This window comes from Oryctolagus cuniculus, chromosome 1 (assembly GCF_964237555.1).
Source record: "Oryctolagus cuniculus chromosome 1, mOryCun1.1, whole genome shotgun sequence".
Classification (NCBI taxonomy): domain Eukaryota; kingdom Metazoa; phylum Chordata; class Mammalia; order Lagomorpha; family Leporidae; genus Oryctolagus; species Oryctolagus cuniculus.
The window spans coordinates 162,501,702-162,525,119 of NC_091432.1; the positions used below are offsets into that span (position 1 = coordinate 162,501,702).

Here is a 23,418-nt window from a genome sequence, read left to right on the forward strand (position 1 = left end):
GTAAGGTTAATTCTTCATACCTCCTTTTGCTCAGAACTAACTGTGGATGGTGTTACAAACTGCAGTAGTCCCCCTTATCCTAAGGGGGATGCTCCAAGGCTCCCAGTGATTCTGGAACCACAGATCATATCAAACTCTGTGTAGGAGCACTGTGATACTTGGATGGTTGATCTGATAACTACTAAGTGACTAATGGGTGGGTAGCATATACAGTGTGGATACGATGACAAAAGGGGTGAATCCTGGCCCAGGCAGGATGGGCAGGATCGTGTGAGATTTCCCCACACCTCGCAGAATTAGAACTCATTAATTGTTCATTACTGGAATTTTCCATGTAATCTGAGCTGAGGGTATTCAAAGGTAACTGAACCTGTAGACAATGGAGCCACAGGTAAAGGGAGACTCCCCCTTATCCCTTTCCAGCTTCACTTGGTTTTATGAGAATTAGTGCACTAATTCCTAAAAAATGAAACCTACTAGAGAAACAGCACCTGGTAACTTCCCATTTCCCAGTGGCTAATGACCAGTAACGTTAGTAATGTTAGATGCCTCTTGCCCCAGAAATGCTACCTTGCTTCCCAGTGGAAAAAGAAAAAAGGACTTAGGTACTCAGCCGAGCAACCTCAAGGTGGTCTTCGTAAAGTTAAGACACTGACTTTCCCCTCCCAGTTCTGAAGCTTCACCTTGCCTTACCCAGCAGGGTCCTTGTTGCCAATCTCATTCTCTCCAGCATGTTCGGGGGACTTCCCTTTCCTTGGATCTAGAGGCAATTCTCTCTCTCTCTCTCTCTTTTTTTTTTTTTTTTTTTTTTTTTTTTTTTTTTTTTTGGACAGGCAGAGTGGACAGTGAGAGAGAGAGAGAGAGAGAGAGAGAGAAAGGTCTTCCTTTGCCATTGGTTCACCCTCCAATGGCTGCTGTGGCCAGCACGCTGCGGCCTGGCGCACCGCGCTGATCCGAAGCCAGGAGCCAGGTGCTTCTCCTGGTCTTCCATGTGGGTGCAGGGACCAAGGACTTGGGCCATCCTCCACTGCACTCCTGGGCCACAGCAGAGAGCTGGACTGGAAGAAGGGCAACCGGGACAGAATCTGGTGCCCCGACCGGGACTAGAACCCAGGGTGCCAGCGCCGCAGGCGGAGGATTAGCCTAGTGAGCCGCAGCGCTGGCCTAGAGGCAATTCTCATGCATGAAATGCAGGCATGGCCTGAGGCTTTAGGCTGCAATCTCATGGGCTCACCTAATTGCTAGGAGCAACCACAGTTGTCTTTCTACCCATTTGGTTGTTTTATCATTTTCATCCTTATTAATAATAGGAAATGGGACTGGCACTGTGACATAGAGGCTAAAGCTGCTGTCTGCAGTGCCAGCATCCCATATAGACACCAGATTGAGTCCCAGCTGCTCCACTTCTGATCTAGCTCTCTCCTATGACCTGTGGGGAAGCAGTGGAGGATGGCCCAGGTCCTTGGGCCCCTGCACCCACAATGGGAAACCTGGGAGAAGCTCCAGGCTCCTACCTTTGGGTCAGCCCAACTCTGGCCATTGTGGCCATTTGGGGAGTGAACCTGTGGTTGGAAGTTTCTCTCTCTCTCTGCCTCTGAAACTCTGCCTTTCAAATAAATAATAAATCTTTAAAATAAAATAATAGTGGGGATGACGACGACTTGGAGGGTGTGCCTAGATGATCTTTATACCAGATACAAATCATGGAAGCACCTGTCCTGTGTACTTGCTCATGGCCAGCTACTCTGTTTGCATTCAGTGTTGATCATCCTAAAGATCTCTTTACGCCTTAGTATATAGATCACCAACACGGAACTGGCCAAGTCTGATGCATGCTTTAATTTGACCTCTTTTGTTTCTTAGGACAAAGGCTGAGTTAGATCATGAAGCCCTGCTCAGTGGCAATCTGGCTACAGAAGCAAATTTAATCATCCTGGATATGCAGGAAAACATTATCCAGGTGAGGACGACAAACTCCTGATCTGATCCTTCCAACATGAATATGTTTTCTGAAATTTAAAGAGGAATCCTTCATTCAAAATGGTGAAAGAAGTAAATGCAAACCAAAATGCCTTTTTAAAAATGAAGTTGGGAAGTTTACTGTTTACAGTAGTATCTACTTTGCAAATGCCAGAAATACCAAGCATTCTTCAGGCTTCTTTGCCTGGCTGCTGGCTTGGAAAGAGTCAGGTGCTTAACAAGCTAACCCCTCATGGTAACATCTGCAGAGACTGTACCAAGCTGATAATGTGGATAGAGGGCTGACAGTGCATTCTGAAGATCAGGGCTGCTAACTAGGGTCTTGATCCTGATGGGTCAATGCCAGTTGAATGATGGTCTCTGTTGGGAGTGTGAGCTATGACTGTGACTAGACTAGGTAAAAAAAAAAAAAAAAAAAAAAAAAAAAAAAAAGTGCTAAGGTGATGAATGATGTCTGTCTTGGTCTCACACTGGTGAAGAAAAACCATTTATGCCATGAATTTGCCAATTGTGCTGTAGACAACTTTAGTGTCACTGTGAACCTCATGCCATACTAATTTCAGCTTCTAATGATATTTCCAAAGATTTCAAAGATGTCTAGGAGATGAGTATTTTAGTTACCCTGAAAATGAATCTTTACATGTTTCCATTGAGAAGCCAATTGTTAGCATAGATCCAGTATTCCTTTTTATAGCTGAGAGAAATATGGTTGAAACACAGTAGAACCTTAAGTATCCAACTTCTTAGTTATTTGAAATCAAAGTAATTATTGTAAAAACACCAAATATATGGTATCTTTGATGACTCTGATATCCTTATAAGTGCTTAACATCACATTGATTTTATCTTTATCCAGCATGTCTTTGAGTACTGGATGTCTAACAGCAAGCCACAAAATGTATTTGCAGTTTTGTTGTTGGGTTGGTGCTGCTAATCCTGCCATAGCTGATAAATAAAACAAGCTTCTGTTTAGAAATGTCACTGCCACTGTTGGAAAGCCCCTCATTGTGTTTGGAAGCCCACCAGGAAAATTATGTCCTGTATACAAAGAACCTTCCAAGAGCTGTGGGCTATGATAGTTTACCTTCTAACTGCATTTAGGAGCCCAGAATTAGCCATAAATCCCCAGTCAGTTGGGGATTTTGAAATAAAGTCAGTTGGAAATAGATCTTCCACTCTATGATTAATGGAGGACATATATGTGCTATCTCACCAAAACCTCCAGCCGTTCAACCAAGAGATACGGGGCATCAGCATCACCAGGCTAACCTGCATGAGTGTCTGCTGTGCCTTCGGTTCCCTAGCGCGGCACGGGGATCAATGATGCTGTTCTTCATTCCCCCAGGCGAGCTCGGCTCTGGACTGTAAAGACAATCTGTTGGGAGGTGTCTTGAGGGTCCTGGTGAATTCCCTGAGCTGTGATCAGAGCACCACCTACCTGACTCACTGCTTTGCGACACTGCGTGCTCTCATCGCCAAGGTAAACACGGGACGCTTGTTTTCTTCACTCTTAATTAAGAGTAAGATTCTCATCTAGCTCCACAATGCTGTCTTCAGGTGGACCAAAACCCACAGTGCAAATTAAGTGGCATTGCAACAAAGATCTTAGGTCTTCCTGGGAGGAGAGCAGGTGGTTTGATTCTGTGAGAAGTTCCCATGGAGAAGACATATGGTGGCTCTCAGACTTGAAACGTGTGCCGAATCCTGGAAACTCAGAAAGACCACTCATTGGAAGTCCATGACGTGAGAGCAAAGTTCACCAGAGTGACTTTGCTGTTTCCGCCTGTTTCTTCAATACCTCATCTGAGTAGATTGACTCCTGTTCATGGCTCCCTTACTAAGTCTTACAAAATGTTGTGGCACAAAATGCCAGAAGGTTCACATTTAGAAATTCGATGATTGTTTACAGCCCTTGTCTCTACTGTTGAGGAGCAGTGTTTTTGTTTGTTTGTTTACTAGTTGTTGCACCCTTTACTTAGTGTAGAGTTAATCTTACGAGTATAAAGTAAAATGAAAGTAGATCTTTATAGAAATTAAGAGAGGGAATAAGAGAAGAAGGAGGAGGAAAGGTGGGAGTATGGGCGGGAGGGAGGACAGGGAAGGAAGTATCACTGTGTTCCTAAATCTGTATATGTAAAATACATAAAATTTGTTTATCTTAAATTTTTTAAAAAAAGAAATTAATTTTTTTGACAGGCAGAGTTAGACAGTGAGAGAGAAAGAGACAGAGAGAAAGGTCTTCTTTATGTTGGTTCACCCCCCAAATGGCTGCTACGGCCGGCGCGCTGCGCCGATCCGAAGCCAGGAGCCAGGTGCTTCCTCCTGGTCTCCTATGTGCAGGGCCCAAGCATTTGGACCATCCTCCACTGCCTTCCCGGGCCACAGCAGAGAGCTGGACTGGAAGAGGAGCAACCGGGACAGAACCCGGCGCCCCAACCAAGACTAGAACCTGGAGTACTGGCGCCACAGGTGGAGGATTAGCCAAGGGAGCCGCGGCGCCGGTCAGAAATTTTTTGTAGACTAAAGAAAGTAAATTTTTCCTTGGGTAAAAATGGCCTGTGTCAATTTTTTTATTTTTTATTTTATTTATTTTTTTTTTTTGCTCTATGGAAAATCTCGGTTGCTACCTTCTGCATGTGGTCCTTAAGATTCAGAAAGTGGAATTCTGCTCTCCTGTATTAGAACCAATAATTTCCAGAGACATCAAGAAACTCACGATTAATTCCTTCGAAGCTGTGACTTCACTAGTGAACACAGCATGGCTAACAGTGCAGTTAATGATGCAGCCATGACCTCAGTTATACATTTCATAATTAAGCCCGAAGTTGACTTCATTGCTCAAATCCATCTTCTGACTCATGTAGCTCATTATCTCTATGGTGCAATGTCTTCCCTCTTCTGGGCTTTTTGCTTGTCCAAGCAGACGTTTGCATATTTCAGCAGGAATCCTGTCCAGAAAGCGTCTGACAGTGCCAAGTGATGCCTAATGGGCCCTTTGTGTCTCTCCTAGTTTGGAGACTTGCTGTTCGAGGAGGAGGTGGAACAGTGTGCGGACCTGTGTCAGCGAGTTCTGCACCACTGCAGCAGCAGCATGGATGTCACCCGGAGCCAGGCCTGCGCCACCCTCTACCTCCTCATGAGGTTCAGCTTCGGAGCCACGAGTGTAAGAGCTCAGACTTGCGGTGACTCGGAATCAGTAGAGAAAGCCAACATGAGGCGTTGGTTGACAGGAAAACATCAGGCAGAGTTTGACTTCCGTGAGATGGAGCAGTTGAGTTTGTAGATGGACAGCAGGTTTCACTGGGATTTGTATCTCAAAGCCAAAGTCAAGACCGGGGCATGCAGTGCCTTCCATCAGTATGTTTCAGTAAGAAGTGGAAGCATATATGTGACAGTTATCTGTAGAAAAAGTACAGCACACAAGAATTCAGAAGCATGTCCTGTTCCTGAATTCTGACAAGCTGCCAGAGTGACCTGTGGGAGAGAATTTTAAATGATCATTATCATCTGGACCTGAGTAAGAATGGAGGGTTTGAAGCCTTTGGAGTTGAGCTTTACGGTAGAATTGTAAACCTTAGCTTTGGTCTGTGTGGATTTGGGTATGTCCTTTTGGAATTTCCATTTGTAGTTATGTACCTGCTGAAGTGATGTTAAAGTTAAGTTGGCCCATGGAAGAAAGGCAAGGTCCTCAGAACACTGATGAAAACTGGGGAAAACTATTTAAAATCTTTAGGACATTCCTGGGGGAGCCTTAGAATTGCCACATTTTTCTGTGGGCCTGGAAGGAAGGGAGGGACAAAGTCGCTGCTTCCCTAGAGTCTAAAATCTCAGAAACTGTGGCTATAGAGGTCACATTCCTTTTTGCAGTTTCATTAAAGTTTCAAGAAGAGAATCTTGGCACAAGAAGATAAATACTGTGACCCAGCTTTGTAAGAATCTTCCAGCTTTGCAGTGCAGAGGCAGCCCAGTCCTCAATGAAAATTTAAAGGGAGCCTGACAGATTTATGTGCAAGCAATATCCATTTAAACAACAGTATGAATCTTGTTCAAAGTGTGGCTCTCATTGCATTGAGAGAAAAGGAAGTGATTAAGATTGAGGTAACAGGAACATTGAAGAATTGCTTGTGTCTGGGGCTGCTGTCTTTATCTCCTAGTTGAGTGTCTGTTGCTTGTTCCATCTTTATTCTTTTTCTCAGAACTTTGCAAGAGTGAAGATGCAGGTAACCATGTCTCTGGCGTCCTTGGTGGGCAAAGCCCCAGACTTTAATGAGGTGCACCTGAGAAGATCCCTGAGGACGATCCTGGCCTATTCAGAAGAGGATGTGGCCATGCAGGCAACTCCTTTTCCCACCCAGGTAGACTGAAGAATATTCCCTATCTCTTGAATGGGTTTGGGATACATTGATTATGAATGTGCGTGTGTGTTATTTGCAAGTATGTATTGCCTGCCCAATATTGCAAATGTTCTTGGTGCTCTAAGAGGTAAAAAAGAGAAAACAAAAACAAAACACATCCACCTCTGTCCTCAACTTAAGATGCCAAGGATCTATTTGGAGAGCTCTGTCTCAAAATGATTAGGAACCTGATACTTAATTGTCAAGTGTGCAGGAAGAAATGAAACACTGAGGCCAGCACTGTGGGGTAGTAAAGCCGCCACCTGCAGTGTCAGAATCTCATATAGGCACCGGTTCAAGTCCCGGCCACTCCACTTCTGATCCAGCTCTCTGCTATTGCCTGGGAAAGCAGTAGAAGATGGCTCAAGTCCTTGGGCCCCTGCATCTACTTGGGAGGCCCAGAAGAAGCTCCTGGCTCCTGGCTTTGGATAGGTGCAGCTCTGGCCATTGCGGCCATTGGGGAGTGAATCATCAGATGGAAGACCTCTCTCTCTGCCTCTCTCTCTCTCTCTCTCTCTGCCTCTCTGTAACTCTGCCTTTCAAATAAATAACTAAATCTTTTTTTAAAGAAAAAGAAATGAAACTCTATGTGAGGGGTGAAGTAATAAACAATCTAGTGGCCAGGAGACACTTAGGGGAGGGGTAAGCTTAAAAGGCTGAAGTACGATTCAGGGGGCAGGGGGAAAGTGGGGGAGAGAATGAATTGTGTCTAAGGGGCAGTAAAGGAACCACCTTGACTAGTGTGTACTGAAGGGGAAGGAAAGGCCAAATTAGAGCTTGTAAACAAAATGAGTCCTAAGGAAACTGGTGAAGACAATGAGCTCTTCCATCTCCATTAGAATGCCCATAGAACTCCAGCAAGTCTCAATAGGTTTAGGTACAGCTCCTAGCCTAGTTAGTCTATGGCAGGTTCTCAATTAAGAATGAATGAATGAGGGTCCGGCGCCAGGACGCAGTAAGTTAATCCTCCACCTGCGGCGCCGACATCCCATAGAGGTGCTGGTTCCAGTGTTGGCTGCCCTTCTTCTAATCCTGCTCTCAGCTATGGTCTGGGAGAGCAGTAGAAGATGGCCCAAGTCCTGGGGCCCCTGCACCTTCATGGGAGACCCGAAAGAAGCTCCTGGCTTCTGGCTTTGGATCAGCCCAGGTCCAGCTGTTGGGGCCATTTGGGCAGTAAACCAGCAGCTGGAAGACCTTTCTCTCTGTTTCTCCCTCTCTCTAACTCTCTCAAATAAATACATAAATCTAAAAAACAAAAACAAACAAAAAACAAAAGCAACAACAACAAAAAACCCTGAAGTCCAGAGTACAGTTTAGAAATTTTGTAAATACCTGAAACCAATTCAAACTAGTTTTGGGGGAGGAAGATAGCATGAGGACTCAGGGCTAATTCTTGAGTCTCAAGGGCTCTCACATCTTGGGCCCAGAATCACCTGGGATTATGAAGTTGAAGTCACAGCAAATCCATTGCTTCCCCTGCACTCTCAACATAATCTTTTTTTTTTTTTTTAAGATTTATTTTATTTATTTGAAAGACAAAGTTACAGGGAGAGGTAGAGCCAGAGAGAGAGGTCTTCCATTCTGCTGGTTCTCTCCCCAAATGACCGCAATGGCTGGAGCTGAGCCAATCCGAAGCCAGGAGCCAGGAGCTTCTTCCGGGTCTCCCACACAGGTGCAGGGACCCAAGGACTTGGACCATCTTCTACTGCTTTCCCAGGCCATAGCAGAGAGCTGGATCAGAAGTGGAGCAGCTGGGACTCGAACTGGCGCCCATATGGGATGCCAGCACTGCAGGCTGGGGCTTTAACCCGCTGCACCACAGCACCAGCCCCTCAGTGTAATCTCAATGGACTGCAAAACCAAGATTACTAAGGGGCTTACACTGTTGCAGGTGGAGGAACTTCTGTGCAACCTCAATAGCATCTTATATGACACGGTGAAAATGAGGGAGTTTCAGGAAGACCCTGAGATGCTGATGGACCTCATGTACAGGTAAACTCTTCCTGTTCAGTCTCCTGGGGCCCTAGGATCTGTCACTGACTGGGGAGTTCTTCCTGATGTAATTCTCGCAGGTAGTATGGGTACACTTTTTTGGATGACATCCAAATATTTATGCAGGACATACAGAGTAGGTTGATTCATGTATATGTTTTTTTTTTTTTAAAGTCTGCCTTACTTACAGTGAGTTGCCTATTTTACACCACTGTGCTCTACTTACATGGAATGAGAGGAGAAAATTTGCAGCTATTATATGAATTATACTCTGTCGCTCCCCCTCTTCATGGAGGAACGACACAGGACCCTGCGCTGTTCTTCTGTCTGCTCGGCCCTCCCCGGGTTTGCTGCTGGTTCTTCCCGGGTTGGCTACCGACCCTTCCACCTCCGTGGAAGGGCGGTTCCCCCTGCCACATTCCCCACTTCCGCGGGGGAGCGGCACACCGCCGGCCGGCTCTCTCGGGGGCTGCACAGGTGTTCCTTCAGATAGATGTTCCCCTTAGATGTTCCTGGTGCATGCCGTCTCTCTCCTCCTTTATAGTCCTCTTCCACCAATCCCAACTCTGCTACCCACATGCTGAGTACGCTGCTCTCCTCCAATCAGGAGCAGGTCCCACAGTTTATTGGTTGAACTGGAGGCAGCTGTGTAGAAGCTGTTTCCCTTCTCAGCGCCATATTGTGGGAAAGCAGATGCATAGAATAAGTCTTTTTTTTTTTTTTTTTTTTTTTTTTTTTTTTGACAGGCAGAGTGGATAGTGAGAGAGAGAGAGAGAGAGAGAGAGAGAAAGGTCTTCCTTTTGCCGTTGGTTCACCCTCCAATGGCCGCCGCGGCCGGCGCGCTGCGGCCGGCGCACCGCGCTGATCCGATGGCAGGAGCCAGGAGCCAGGTGCTTTTCCTGGTCTCCCCATGGGGTGCAGGGCCCAAGCACCTGGGCCATCCTCCACTGCACTCCCTGGCCACAGCAGAGGGCTGGCCTGGAAGAGGGGCAACCAGGACAGAATCCGGCGCCCCGACCGGGACTAGAACCCGGTGTGCCGGCGCCGGTAGGCGGAGGATTAGCCTAGTGAGCCACGGCACCGGCCTAGAATAAGTCTTAATTCCAGTAACTTAGTCTAGTCCGAGTTGCTCCCAGTTGCTCCCCACAATACTCTATGGTTTTGTTGCATTCGTGTGTGTTCAGTTATCCTTATCCAGTTTTACTTTAGAAATCCTAATTTGTCATTTAAAACTTGACCTTCCATGCTTGTTCAGGAGAAACTACTGACAGAGGCAAAGTTGTTTGCTGCCACACCATAGGAAGGGTAGCATTTTTGCCTTCTGTTCTTATATTGAGTCAAATGGCAGAAAATTGCTTGAGATCCATTGATACAGATATCATTTGGTCAGGTCTTTTTTTTTTTCCTGTGTCTTAGGGTCTATCATCCTCCAAACACAGACTAAAAACAGTTGGGCTAATAAATATTCACCATTTCTGTGATTCTGAAGATGCCGGCAGAAGTATGAGAGAGTGTGTATGGGGGTTGGGGGAGGGGAGCACTCCTGGGGTCAGCAATGGCCACGCACAGTATAAGGATGGTGTCATTCACCAGTTTCGCTTGAAGCTATTTCCCAATCCATCTTCAGAATTGCCAAGAGTTACCAGACGTCTCCTGACCTGCGGCTGACCTGGCTCCAGAACATGGCAGAAAAGCACACCAAGAAGAAATGCTACACGGAAGCTGCCATGTGCCTGGTGCACGCGGCCGCGCTCGTGGCCGAGTACCTGAGCATGCTGGAGGACCGCAGCTACCTGCCCGTGGGCAGCGTCAGCTTCCAGGTGGGGCAGCGGCAGCTCTTCTCCCAGAGCAGTGGTTCCCAGGGGCATTTGGCAATGTGGGGAAGTATTTGTGGGTGTTACCCATGGACGTGGGCAGGTGGGAACCACTGGTGTCTAATAGGTAGAAGCCAAGGACGGTGCCAAACATTCTACAATGCATAGGAAATCTACCAACAGTTACCTGGCCCCAGTTGTCCACAGTCGCAAGGTTGCACAGCCCTGCCTTCATGTCTTACATTCGCCTGTTCTAATTGCTTTACCCTCTTGTTTGTTTGTTTGTTTTCATTGTTTACAGTGTTTCCTGGGGTTGACTGGTCTTTGGTAGACCTTTGCATACTTTCCCAGGGTTTTTGTGTGTGTGTGTGTGTGTATTTTTTGTTTTTTTTTTTTTTTTTTTTTTTTTTTTTTTACAGGCAGAGTGGATAGTGAGAGAGAGAGACAGAGAGAAAGGTCTTCCTTTTGCCCTTGGTTCACCCTCCAATGGCCGCCACGGCTGGTGCGCTGCGGCCGGCGCACCCCGCTGATCCGAAGGCAGGAGCCAGGTGCTTCTCCTGGTCTCCCATGGGGTGCAGGGCCCAAGCACTTGGGTCATCCTCCACTGCACTCTCAGGCCACAGCAGAGAGCTGGCCTGGAAGAGGGGCAACCGGGACAGAATCCGGCGCCCTGACCGGGACTAGAACCCGGTGTGCCGGCGCCGCTAGGTGGAGGATTAGCCTATTGAGCCCCGGCGCCAGCCCAGGGTTGTTTGATTTGACCTTCCCACTATGCCTGGGAAGCAGGTGCCTGGAGAGACTGTCAACCCCACTTCACAGACGAAGAAACTGAAAGAGCGATTTTTCTGAGGTTTTGAAAACTCTTCCCCAAAGATTTATGGTTGGTACCATATTCTAACAACCATGAAGGTGTTTCATGACGAGAATCATTTGTTGGGTTCCACTCTCTGATCCAAAATCAAGAAAGAATCAAATCGTCCTGAGAGTTCTAGGAAATAAAAGGCTGAATCGGTAGTTTCTTAGCATAAACTGAAAATGACCCACAACCGGCAAGGGGAAATTGTATGCCAGACCTAACACTTAACTTGGACTGGCATGTTCAGGGCCCACCTGGACAGCTTTCCTGATTCATTTAATACAGCCTGAGAGAAGGGGAAGAGCAGTGTCACGAGTGCTTTTTCCGAGGAGGTGATCTGGAGGGTGACCGTGCCTGGAACTGGGACCGACATCACCATCGTGGTGGAACTCTTCCAGCCAGACTCACGAAGTCCAGTGCAAGGGTTTATGTGATTCTTGATTGAACTTACACGAAGTACGCAAGGCTTTATTCTTATTGTTCTTATGCACAGTTTTGTGATGCTGTGTGAACCCGAAAGAAAACACGATTCAGAGCAGCTTTCCCAGGCTTAGAGAATAAAAAACAACAAACAAACAAACAAACAAATAGTGGTAGAACCAGAGAACCAGGAGCTTCTGGTTTCTTGGATTTCTGTGTATCAGCCAAGCTGGGTTTCTCCTCTTGTTGTTAATTCCGCCTTTCTTATGGTCCTCAATAACACATATTTCCACAGGGATTTCATTCTCGGCCAATAAATTTTATTCTCCACTCAGAGATGTTTTGCAAAAGCAAAAATTAAATTCTCATCCAAATGTTGAAAAATATTATATCTAACTTTGAATCATATGAAAGTGAATAGGATAGTTATAAAAACTGTTTTAGATTTATCTTCTTTCATCAATTTTCTATCTACCTTTTGATATTGTCAAGGATAAATATTATAGTACTCTTCTTATAATTCCCAGAAAATCTTTTCATTTATACTTAACATTGTGTTGTATCATGTACTTTTCATATTTCATTTACTAAACTATTTCTTATAATTCTTTTATGACTTTTCTCAGTTACTATATCTTATTTAATATTTATCATCACATATTAATTGCATTTCATTATTGACTTTTATGTTTAGTAAGTCTTACTACCTGAATTGATTTGCTTGTAATGAGCAGGCCAAGGTGAGATGGAAGAATTATTCAAGAACCAACAAGAAAACTCCACATTGTCCTTCCACGGGTGCATACAACTAGATCTTTTTGAATTTTTAGCTGTTCATTCTTTCTTTTAGAGTGTCTTCATTTAAAGGACACTATTCTCTCCTCATGAACTTTACATGGTAGCCACAAAAATATCATGTAACTATTCCATTCTTTATTCAGTTACTATTATGATAAAAACTGTTAGAAAGAGGCACAAGATGCTGTGAGCACTTATAATATATAATATAGCCCAGCCTGGGGATCAGGGATGAAAAGGCGACAAAAGAAGGCAGAAGAAACTTTGGAGTGTGAAGCCTTCATGATGTACATAACATGATGAGTGGGAAAGGTGTGTGGTATATAGCACTTAAGCCGCCGTTTGGGGCACCCACGCCCCATATTGCAGGGCCTGAGTTTAAGTCCTATCTTTGCTTCTGATCCAGCAGCATCCTGGGCAGCAGGTGATGGCTCGAGTATTTGGGTCCTGCATTGCCCACATGGGAGACCCAGATGGAATTCCAGGCTCCTGGCTTCAATCTGGCCCAGCCCCAGCTCTTGCAGGCATTTGGGAAATGAACCAGGGAATGGAAGATATGGAAGACTTCTCTCTCTCTCTCTCTCTCTCTCTCTCTGTGTGTGTATGTGTGTGTGTGTGTGTTTCGCTTTCTCTCTCACTGGACCTTTCTAATAAAGAAACACAAATAAATACAAAATAACATAATGAGTTAGGCATTCACAGCTGCAAAAGAGATACCAAATTACACTGATATCTATGAATGCATTCTTATTTCTTCCAAGTGAGACATACCACATCAGATGGAAATGCCTACTCGTAAATGGCAGAACACCCAAATCAGACTGATCTGACGTAAAAATGGAATTTATCGGCCTGCATAGGGGAGATGAACCTGAAGTGGCACCCATTGCACCAGACTTAAATGCCCTAACAATGCTGTCACACCTCAGTGTTATTACTGCTTCCTGCGTCTGCCTTGTGTTGGTCCCCTTTGTTCTCCACAGACTTCCTGCATTGAGTAAGATGTCCGCGTCCGTATCCACATTCAAGTCCAGGGGCAGAGACATGCCTCACTTCTAGCAGATTCAGAGAAGAGTCTGAGTGCATCTCAGTGGTTCTGGTTGAGTCATGTGCTCATGCTCAGATCCGTCACGAAGGCCGGAGACAGGAAACGCCTTACGTGGCTGAGCCAGACTCACAGGCCTGCATGTGGAGTTGTGGGTGGTTCCCCAGATGGAGATCTGGGTGTTTTATGTTAGAGAAGAATGAAGCAATTCTGGGCAGCCTTAACAGCAGATGTCCACTGCTGGTTTCTTTACTTCTCTCTCTCTCTCTCTTTTTTTTTTTCATTGTTAATGCTTGTTGCTGTAGTTTTCAACCTTGTTTTGCTCCAAAAATTGAACCTCTATGCAAGACTTATCAACTGGAGAAAAATAAATCTGTGCCAGGGAAATAACTCAGAGGTTGCCAGATTCCAAGAAACTGAGATCACTGAAAGTGCGTGTCCCAGAGTACAATATTCCACAAGTGCAGATATGGACACGTTCTCAGATACTGCTGGGCCTGTTACCTCCCTGAGGCTGACGCCAGGAATGTCTGCCCAGAATCCCTGTCTCCGACTATAGCTAATAAGGCCACATAGCTTCAGTTCTGTTCCTCCACATGCAGAAAGCAGCGCACAGTTCTAATAGTTTCCTGAGTTACTAGGTTTTTTCAGCTGAGAGATATCCATTACCTTCTGTTGTCTCCAGTACAGAAGCATCACAATAGAGAGGCTGGGCTTGGGAGAGTCTGTTGTAAAACACTCTGATAGTCTCCACCTCATTCCTGAAACCACATTACAGTACTGGATATGAAGGGACAGGACTATACTGAGTCCTCACTGATTGCTGAGGTTGATTCGCATGGTCTTACCAGTCGGGCCAGAAGGCAGGCAGCTTTTCTTTTACACTCTAAATCTGATCAATTGGTAGGGTCTGACTAGAGTGCTGTGGTGAGAAGACATTTGAAACTATCCAAGCTCTGAAGGAGAGTGTTAAAATTGACTAGTTATGCCTGCCTTGAGCTCCTCAGTAGGAAGGAGTGGTATGTGTGTGACCTGTTTGCAGTCCATAAACAAAGAAGCTATCCCATTTCTCCTTTGCTCCAAGTGTATTTCTTTCACAGCTGTGGGCCAAGAAGAAAATGACTCTTGACCTGTCAAGAGTGTGAGTCATGGCCAGGCCCAGGCCCAGGCCCAGGCCCAGGGATAGGGTAAGGTAGGTGGGGCACACAGGGCACAAAATAGAAGGGGGCACTGTATCTCAGGGTCCCCACGTCCGTGACTCTGAGAGTGAGTTCCTCCCTAAAGTTTGTTAGCTGGTTTTAAATCTGGTTCCCTCTAGCGCTGGCCATCTACTTTCTGATAGGGTCTCTTAACTCTGTTGTTGGTGTAAAGGAAGCACGTGCAGAAACAAAACGCTCAGGGAGGCTAACTGCTACAGGCTGTAAAAATGTCCACAAAGAAGGCTCTGTCCTTGGCTGTCGTCATGTGTCACACCTGCTTATCTGAAAGGAGAGGCTGAGGTCCCTCCAACAGGAAACAAGGCAGCGCTGGCCTCCGCCTTGAAGGTCCAGACTCCAGCTGGCTGGCAGTAAGATTGGTGCCCCCAAGATAGCTCAGCTGATGCTGCACAGACCGTTGTCTACCACCCCCTAATGGTTAAGAAGAGACTGGGGAGATCGCAAGACCCATTGCTCAGCGAGGCCTTTCAAACAGCGGCTTTGGGTGGGGATGTCGGCCCGCCAGCCTCCTGGTCCCTGCGTCCTGGTGGTCTCCTGTGTCCTGCTGTTAGTGTGGGCCCTGTTCTCAGGGCATGTCCTGTGCTCACTTACAGAACATTTCTTCCAACGTGCTGGAGGAGTCTGCAGTCTCCGATGACACCCTGTCGCCTGACGAGGACGGGGTGTGCTCCGGCCGGTACTTCACCGAGAGCGGCCTGGTGGGGCTCCTGGAGCAGGCAGCAGAGCTCTTCAGCACGGTCAGTGCCCAGATGGCACCGCAGGGTTGCGGACGCCCGGCCCTAACAGCCCCACTCAACACACCCCAAGGATGCAAAGGGCATGCAGGGGCCCAAGGAGGACGTCGATGTCCGCAGATTGCACCTGCCGCGTCCAGGACGTGTGGGAGCCTGTCACGGCTGTACCACGCTGGTCTCGTTGGCTGGGAGCAGTCACAGTATTATTTCCACTTAATAGGGCTAGAAACTAAGCCATGGAGAGGTGAAGCGGCCTGCCCAGGGTTACGCAATAACTGATGTGGAATGTTCTCCCTCCCGCGCACGTGCATGGCTGGGAGGAGAGGGCAGTGCCCCCCTGCTGACAGCCCAGCAGCCCTGGGGAGCAGTACAGACCACGACCAGCTCAGAGAAACGGAGCAGAAACCTCTGAGGCTCCCCTCCTTAACCCTGTCTGCACCTGACCACTCCCAGTAGAAGAAAAATACACCCAGTGGTGGTATCGCGATTCGGGGCCAGAGGCAAAGGCTCATCCATTCTCATGTCAGTAACCTCTCTCTTCCTGGCAATTTCAAGCCAAGGAAGGGTTCAGTACTTTAACGTGTTTACCTGATCTAAGTTTGGTTTTTTTCTCTATATTCTTCTTTATTTTTTACTTTTCAAGTTTCTTCTCTATTGTAATTTAACTATTATTTTAATCTTTTTTTTTTTTTCATTTTCCTGCCTTCCCTTTTAGAATTAAGTATTCTTTTGGTTTCCCTGAAATTCAAGAGAGTGAATTAGAAAGGAGAGCCCCTCCCCACCTCCCCCCCCCACCCCACTCCTGGAGCATCCGGGTACCACAGCCCCTCTCCCCCCCCCCCCGCCCCGAGGCGCTCCTGGAGCATCCGGGTACCACAGCGCCCCCCCCCCCCGCCCCGAGGCACTCCTGGAACATCTGGGTAGTGCTGGCCCCTGAGGAGGTTCAAGTGCTCCAAAGCTGCCTTCCTGCCCTGCCCCTGCTGCCCATCAAGAGATGGGGAGTACCCCGAGGCCCTCTCACTCTCAGCATCCCCACGCAGGCTGCGTAGCTGTGCATCTGGTTCTGCTTCAACGCTGCCGCTGCCCAGAGATGCCCACACGCATTCCTGCGCCGTCTAGCGCAGCGGTGCCGCAGTGAATCCCTCCGCCCGTGCGTCGTTTGCATCGTGAATGTGAGCTGCTCTTCTTAGGTTTCTGGTAGATTAAATTCTCCTTGGTCCTCTTCTCGTCTTTCCAAGGGAGGCTTGTACGAGACGGTTAATGAGGTCTACAAGCTGGTCATCCCCATCCTGGAAGCACACCGCGACTTCCGGAAGCTCACCTCCACTCACGACAAGCTGCAGAAGGCCTTCGACAGCATCATCAGCAAGGTAGCTGGGGGGCTGCTCTCCGCTCCTGGTTCCTCGCCCACCCCCACCCCCACCCCCAACTTCCTTTCTCAGCAGAGGTTTACCTTGGCCAGTTTATTACTAAAGTTCTCACCTATCCCATGTAAAAGGACTGGAGATGGGCAGAGAACCAGAATGCAAAGTCCAGGAGAAGGCAGCAGGGCTGGCTCTGTGGCGTAGTGGGTAAGGCCACTGCCTGCAGTACAGTACTGGCATCCCATATGGGCGCTGGTTCTAGTCCCGGCTGATCCTTTTCTTATCCAGCTCTCTGCTGTGGCCTGGGAAAGCAATAGAAGATGGCCCAAAGCCTTGGGCCCCTGCACTCGTGTGGGAGACTCAGAGGAAGCTCCTGGCTCCAGATTGGCACAGTTCCAGCTGTTGCAGCCATCTGGGGAGTGAACCCACAGATGGAATACCACCACCACCACTACCCCACCTCTGCCTCTCTGTAACTCTACCTTCAAATAAATAAATAAAATAAATCTTAAAAAAAAAAAATAGAGGGAGAGAGAAGGCAGATTGAATTACCTAATAACCAGGAAATGTGAGAATCTTAAATTCATGTGAATGGCATCTTAGAACTATCTTTCATGAGATTTCTTTTAGTAAATTCCATAGCTCATTCCATAAACATTCAATTTTTTAAAGGAATGATTTCTATTTACATCAGCTGTGAGAAGAAAATGCTTTGTAACACAATTCATGCCTCCTGTCCTTCGCAACCTAATGGCGTCTGGGAGTTGCATGGCTAAGGAGAGGTTTTCTCATTTTGTCCATCAGGATCATAAGAGAATGTTTGGGACCTACTTCCGAGTTGGCTTCTATGGATCCAAATTTGGGGATTTGGATGAGCAGGAGTTTGTTTACAAAGAACCTGCAATTACCAAGCTTCCTGAGATCTCACATAGACTAGAGGTAAGAAAAGTCATTCCATGCACTTGATACTATGTTCTTTACAAAACCATTATAGTGGGTCATTACAAAAAAAAAAAAAAAAAAAAAAAAAAATCACAGGTTCACTCTTAATGTCTCCATAGATTTTTCCACTTTTCATTTGTAATTTGAAGGTAAAGGTGAGATCATATCATGAAGGAAAGCAAGATTCTGATCATTTTCCCTTAAACTCCTGTGTCGTGAATATTTATTTTCAAGTGTATGCAAAATTGATATCATATGCTTTCTATAATCCTTTCCAAATGTTAACAATAAAAGGCTTGTGAGTAGGGTAGTAGGGATTTTTTTTAGAAAATGATCATCTTGACTTTGAAGTAATCTGGTCAAATTACTGAATCACCCCTAGGCATGGTGTGTCCATGCTCTGGGTGTCACTGACAGCACGTTCCATGCAGATGCAGACGTATATGAACCAGCCATGGCTACAACTTGCCATCTACCTTCCATCTAAAATGCAACAGGAAATAGCGGGGTGTTCTTGGAGGAAAGACTGAAACGGTGGCGAGAAAGAGAAGCAGGGTAGAGAAAAGTCAGGAAAAAAGAAACACACTGAAAGGGCCAAGCACCAAGGACTTGCGAAGGAAGTCCAGGGGAGCCCCAGAACAAAACCTTCCATGCGCGGACCGGGGATCCCCAGACCTGCTGGTGACCGCCTGGTGCTTCTGTGCTCTTGCTCAGAACGTGTGCCTTCCTAGCTCGGTCGAGCTGGCACCACTGTGTTGCCTCATTGCTCCTTACACCACACATCCACGCCAAGCGAGACAGCGCTTTTATCATGACTTCGCTCAAAGGAGTCATTGTCCAGAGTGGCTGGGTGACTCACCCAAAGTGATCTTCTCCTAAGAACAAACCAGCGACTGACTCCAGGCCACTTGCTTCCTGAATATTGTTTCTCCTACTCAGGATTAGAGGTCTGTGTTTTGTCTTCTTGTGCACTGGATTTTTGTTTTTGTTTTGCCACATTGTGGGAATTCTAGTGACCTCCAAGTTCCCAGGGTCCAAAAGGTGAGAAGTAAATGGTGTGATGCCACGGAGCTGTCTCAGGAAATCAGCTGATACTGGTTGAATTGAGCCAAGCACCCACGTTGCAGGAAGGCAGGATCAATGACAGTGCTGGACTTCTTTATATTTTTATTTATGTCTCAGGAAATGCTGAACTTGCTCCTTAGCTCAGAGGGACTCGCAAGAATCAGTGAGCAGATTCTGCCTTGTTCTTAGCCAAACATACTCTATTTCTGGGAAGACATAGACTCACACCGTATTAAAATAACCCTTATGAACTGTTGATTCCTCTTACCTAGGGGTTTTACAGCCAGTGTTTTGGTGCAGAGTTTGTGGAAGTGATAAAAGACTCTACTCCTGTGGACAAAACCAAGTTGGATCCTAACAAGGTATGGGGGAAAATGACAAAAAATGAGCTCTGAATCCCATTCTTCTACTACAAGAACACAAAACGACCTCCTCTGTCTGAACTCTCCAGGTCATTTAAATACAGCTAAAGATTTTGCCTAGGGTTCGACTACTAATTGATAATCATAGAGTTTAAGGAAAGCATACTTAAAGGCAGGAATCATGGTGAAAGTTACCATTGAATAAACACCAGCCGTACGCCAGGCACTGTGATGGATCCTATACACACATCATTTCATCTCTTCATCCAGCAGTCCTTCCAAGTAGGTTTTATTTTTCCTATTTTGCACATTAGAAGACCGAGGCAGGCGTGTGGCCTAGCAGTTACGATGCCAGTTAGATGCCTTCATCCCATATGGGAGTACCCAGGTTTGATACCCGGCTCCAGCTCCTTGCTAATGCATGCTCTGGGAGGCAGAAAGTGATGACTCATGGATTGAGTTTCCAGTTTATGGCTTTAGCTTAGACGGGTGCTGACTGTTGTGGGCATTTGGGTAATGAACCAGTGGATAGGAGTTTTATCTGTCAGTCTCTGTCTCTGTGCCTCTCAAATAAATTAATGTATTTTTTAAAGATTTACTTATTTATTTATTTGAGAGGTAGAGTAACAGATAATGAGAGGGAGAGACATAGAGAAAGGTCTTCCACCCGCTGGTTCACTCCCCGAACAGCCTCAGCCAGGAGCCAGGCACTTCTTCTGGGTTTCCCACGTGGGTGCAGAGCCCCAAGGACTTGGACCATCTTCTACTGCTTTCCCAGGCATGGCGGAGAGCTGGGTGGGAAGTGGAGCAGCTGAGACTTGAACCGGCGCCCACAGGGGATGCTGGTGCTGCAGGGGGAGGATTAACCCACTGCGCCACAGCACCGGCCCCTAAATTAATGTCTTAAAGAAGAAAGATGAAGCAGCTTTCCAAGACCGCGCAAGTAGCCCAGCAGTCCTCAGTCTTGGGGTCTGTCATCCCCAAATCCATACTCTTACTGCTCTTAGCCTTTTTTCTGTAAAACCTTTAAACTCCCAATGGAAAACATATTTAAAAGCTTCAGGGGCCGGTGTCGTGGCACAGCAGTTTTAAGCCGCCTCCTCAGGGGTACACGTCCCACATCAGGGGGCTGCTTCCAGTCCTGGGTGTTCTGCCTCTCACCTAGCTCCCTGCATATGTGCACTTAGCAGGCAGCAGCTGATGGCCCAAGTACTTGAGTCCCTGCCACCCCTATAGGACACCCAGATGGATTTGCTGGCCCTTAGCTTTAACATAACCCAGCCCTGGCTCTTACAGCTATTTGAGGAGTGAACCAACAGATGGACTATCTCTCTGTCACTCTGCCTTTCAAATAATAAATCATTTTTAAAGGTACAGGCTTGGCTGGCGCCGCGGCTCAATAGGCTAATCCTCCGCATGCGGCACTGGCACCCCGGGTTCTAGTTCTGGTTGGGGCACCGGAGTCTGTCCGAGTTGCCCCTTTTCCAGGCCAGCTCTCTGTTGTGGCCCAAGAGTGCAGTGGAGGATGGCCCAAGTGCTTGGGCCCTGCACCCGCATGGCTTCGGATCAGCATGGTGCGCTAGCCACAGCGCGCCGGCCGCAGTGACCGTTAGAGGGTGAACCAATGGCAAAGGAAGACCTTTCTCTCTGTCTCTCCCTCTCACTGTCCACTCTGCCTGTCAAAAAAAAAAAAAAAAAAAAAGGCACAGGCTTGCCACTGTCAGCACTTAGTGGCACTCTTCCTTGGGATGCAGTGTTCCTTCCAGCCCAGTGCAGGTCCCACTGTATGCTGGGGAAGGGTATAAACGCCTGGGCTTCATACAGCAGTATGTTCTCTTCACCCCACAGGGGCTACTGCATGCAGCTGTGATGCCACCCACCCAAGTTAGCCTCAGACTCCGTGACCTGAAGGCCCAGTCCTCCACAAGATGCCCTTAGTTAAGACACCAGCCTCAAGTGGAGCCCTCAGGCTGCCCCCACTTCTGATCAGCTAGCTGCAGGTTCCGGGGTTCCCATCAGCAACCCCCAGAATTTGCAGAAGTACTCTACTTGTCATCATAGTTTTATGGCAAAGCGCATACACACGCAGGACAAGATCCAGGAAGAGGCACATGGCTTCTGGCCCTGTCCTTGGGGAATCCAGACTCAGACCTCTCCCCCGTGCAATCCCCACATCTGTGCACTCGCCAACCAGGAAGTTCCATTGAGCTCAGAGTCCAGTTTTACTGGAGTCTCACTACATAGCATGACTGACTGACAGTGGCCTTGTGCTTGAACATAAACTTCAGCCCCACTCCCCTCTCCAGAAATCAGACCGGCCCAAAGTTCCAACCCTCTAATTACCTGATGGGAGTTTTCGGTGACTACTTCTTGGAGCACTTGCTGACTTAGCATAGCACACGATAGATAGAGATACAGATGCAGAGAGGCAGAGAGGGAATGCTTCCAACCTCTCACTTACTCACCAAATGCTCACAATGGCCAGGGAGCCAGGAGCTCAATATGAGTCTCCCACGTGGATGACAGGAACCCAACCACTGGAGCCATCAGAGCTGCCTCCAAGAGTCCAGTTGCCAGGAAGCTGGAATCAGGAGACAGAGGCACTCGGAAGGGGGACTGTGGCCTCACCATGAACACCTGCCCCAGGCCCACTGTGAGTTATCTCATTAACATAACAAAGACATGCAGGGAATTCCAAGTTTTAGAAGATGTGTGGGAGGAACCAGGTGCAAAGACAGAGTCTTTGTTGTAGTGCAGTGGGATACTGATTGCTCCCCCCCCACCCCTGCACCTCCCCCACCCCCGCACCTCCACCTCCGTGGCCAGGGATGCTCAGGATTGAGCTTTGTGAGCTGCTGGAGAACATGCAAGTGCCAGGTGTTATTAAGGGCCAGGGGACTGAGGGCCAGTCGCCATCTGCCTGACCTGTGAAAGGGAAGGTTCAAAACCCTGCCCTGCATCTGTCTCTCAGGATGTTATGAAGATGATGCACAGAGGGAGGGTTTGTTTTTCTCTGTGTCTCCGGGCACCTGCCCGTTTAGTACACATTCCCTCGCCTGGGCTTGAAAGCAGGAACCGCGGAAAGCATTGCACCAAGCTTCAGACAGCAGCACTTGGCGTCCTTGGAAGACAGGATGGCTGTGCCCATGGGGACCTGTGCACAGCGCAGGCTCTGCACCACCGCCCGAGCCCTCCCTCACACAGGGGCCTGGTCTCTCACTTTTACAATCCCCGCAGTGGGTTGGGAGAGCTGGGACTCCAGAATTACAGCCATATTTCATGATCACAAGCAGCGGTTGAGTCTGAGGTCAGCGACCCCACCCGTTCACGTCAGTGGGTGGGTGTCCCTGTGACTGCTCCTTGCCATTTTTTCTAAAGAGACCTTTTTCCTTAACGAGCGCCTTTCTTCACAATATGTGCATGTGTGGATGAGGCGTGTGCAGTAAGCTTCACAGTTGTACTGTTTCCTCCTGTGCACTTTGATAACACGTGTAAGCATCACCACAAGCAGGATACAGGAGACTTCCCTCATCCATAGTATCTCTAGGCGTCTGGCACAGTGGTGCAGACATGGCTTGGGCTGCCTACACCCAATATTGTACTGCCTGGGTTCAGCTTCCTGCTCTGCCCCCAATTCTGGCCTATTGCTAATGGACCTGGGAGGCAGCAGATGGTGACCCAAGTGCCTGGGTCCTGGCCGTCCAGGTGGGAGATTGAGTTCCTGGCTCCTGGCTTTGGCTGGGCCCAGCACCAGCTGTTGCAGGACTTTAGGGAATAACCCAATAGGAGATGTATGTGTGTGTGTGTGTGTGTGTGTGTGTGTCTGTCTGTCTCTGTCTCTCTGTTTCTCTGCCTTGCAAAATAAAGAAATATTTCAGTTGAAACACCCACAAAATATTTGCCCATGTTCCTGTGTAGTCAATCTCTACTTTCGCCCTGTGGCAGTCACTGATCTGTGTCCTGTCTCTGTAGGTTTGCCTTTTCCAGCATGTATGTAAACCAAATCCTGCAGTAAATGGATATAATCCTACAGCCTTTTGAGTCTGGCGTCTCTCATGTGTCGTAATCTGTTTGGGATTCCCCTGTGTGGCAGAATTATTGCTGCACAGCATTCTTTGTGCAAGTGAACATCGTTGTTTGTCCTTTCCCTACTTAAGGGACTTGTGGGTTCTTTCCAGTCTTTGTTCTGAATAATGTTTCTTTAGACATTTGTGGACAGCTTTTTGTGTCAGCATAAGTTTCTCTTGGGTACACATGTGGAGTGGGATTGCCAGATTATATGGGCAGTATAATTTAAGTACCGGGAGACTTCAAAAAGTTTATGAAAATGGAATTAGAAGTTAGGAGTTCAGGGGCAGGTATTTGGCGCAGTAGATAAGATACCTCTTGGGATACCCATGTCCCATATTGATGTAACTGGTGCCACTTTTTTTTT

At 47.4% G+C, this 23,418-nt stretch overlaps 1 protein-coding gene across 3 annotated transcripts in view; it reads left to right on the plus strand.

Annotated features, from left to right (window-relative positions):
- DOCK8 (dedicator of cytokinesis 8) overlaps positions 1 to 23,418 on the plus strand; it is a 251,166-nt gene that overhangs the window by 207,089 nt on the left and 20,659 nt on the right. For all 3 annotated transcript variants that reach the window (XM_008256091.4, XM_008256100.4, XM_008256104.4), the window contains 10 exons: positions 1,864 to 1,960; positions 3,326 to 3,460; positions 4,991 to 5,143; positions 6,177 to 6,335; positions 8,266 to 8,366; positions 9,994 to 10,186; positions 15,110 to 15,253; positions 16,489 to 16,620; positions 17,419 to 17,553; positions 18,894 to 18,983. In XM_008256091.4, coding sequence (XP_008254313.3) covers positions 1,864 to 1,960; positions 3,326 to 3,460; positions 4,991 to 5,143; positions 6,177 to 6,335; positions 8,266 to 8,366; positions 9,994 to 10,186; positions 15,110 to 15,253; positions 16,489 to 16,620; positions 17,419 to 17,553; positions 18,894 to 18,983 — 1,339 coding nt within the window. The remainder of the gene's footprint in view (positions 1 to 1,863; positions 1,961 to 3,325; positions 3,461 to 4,990; positions 5,144 to 6,176; positions 6,336 to 8,265; positions 8,367 to 9,993; positions 10,187 to 15,109; positions 15,254 to 16,488; positions 16,621 to 17,418; positions 17,554 to 18,893; positions 18,984 to 23,418) is intronic.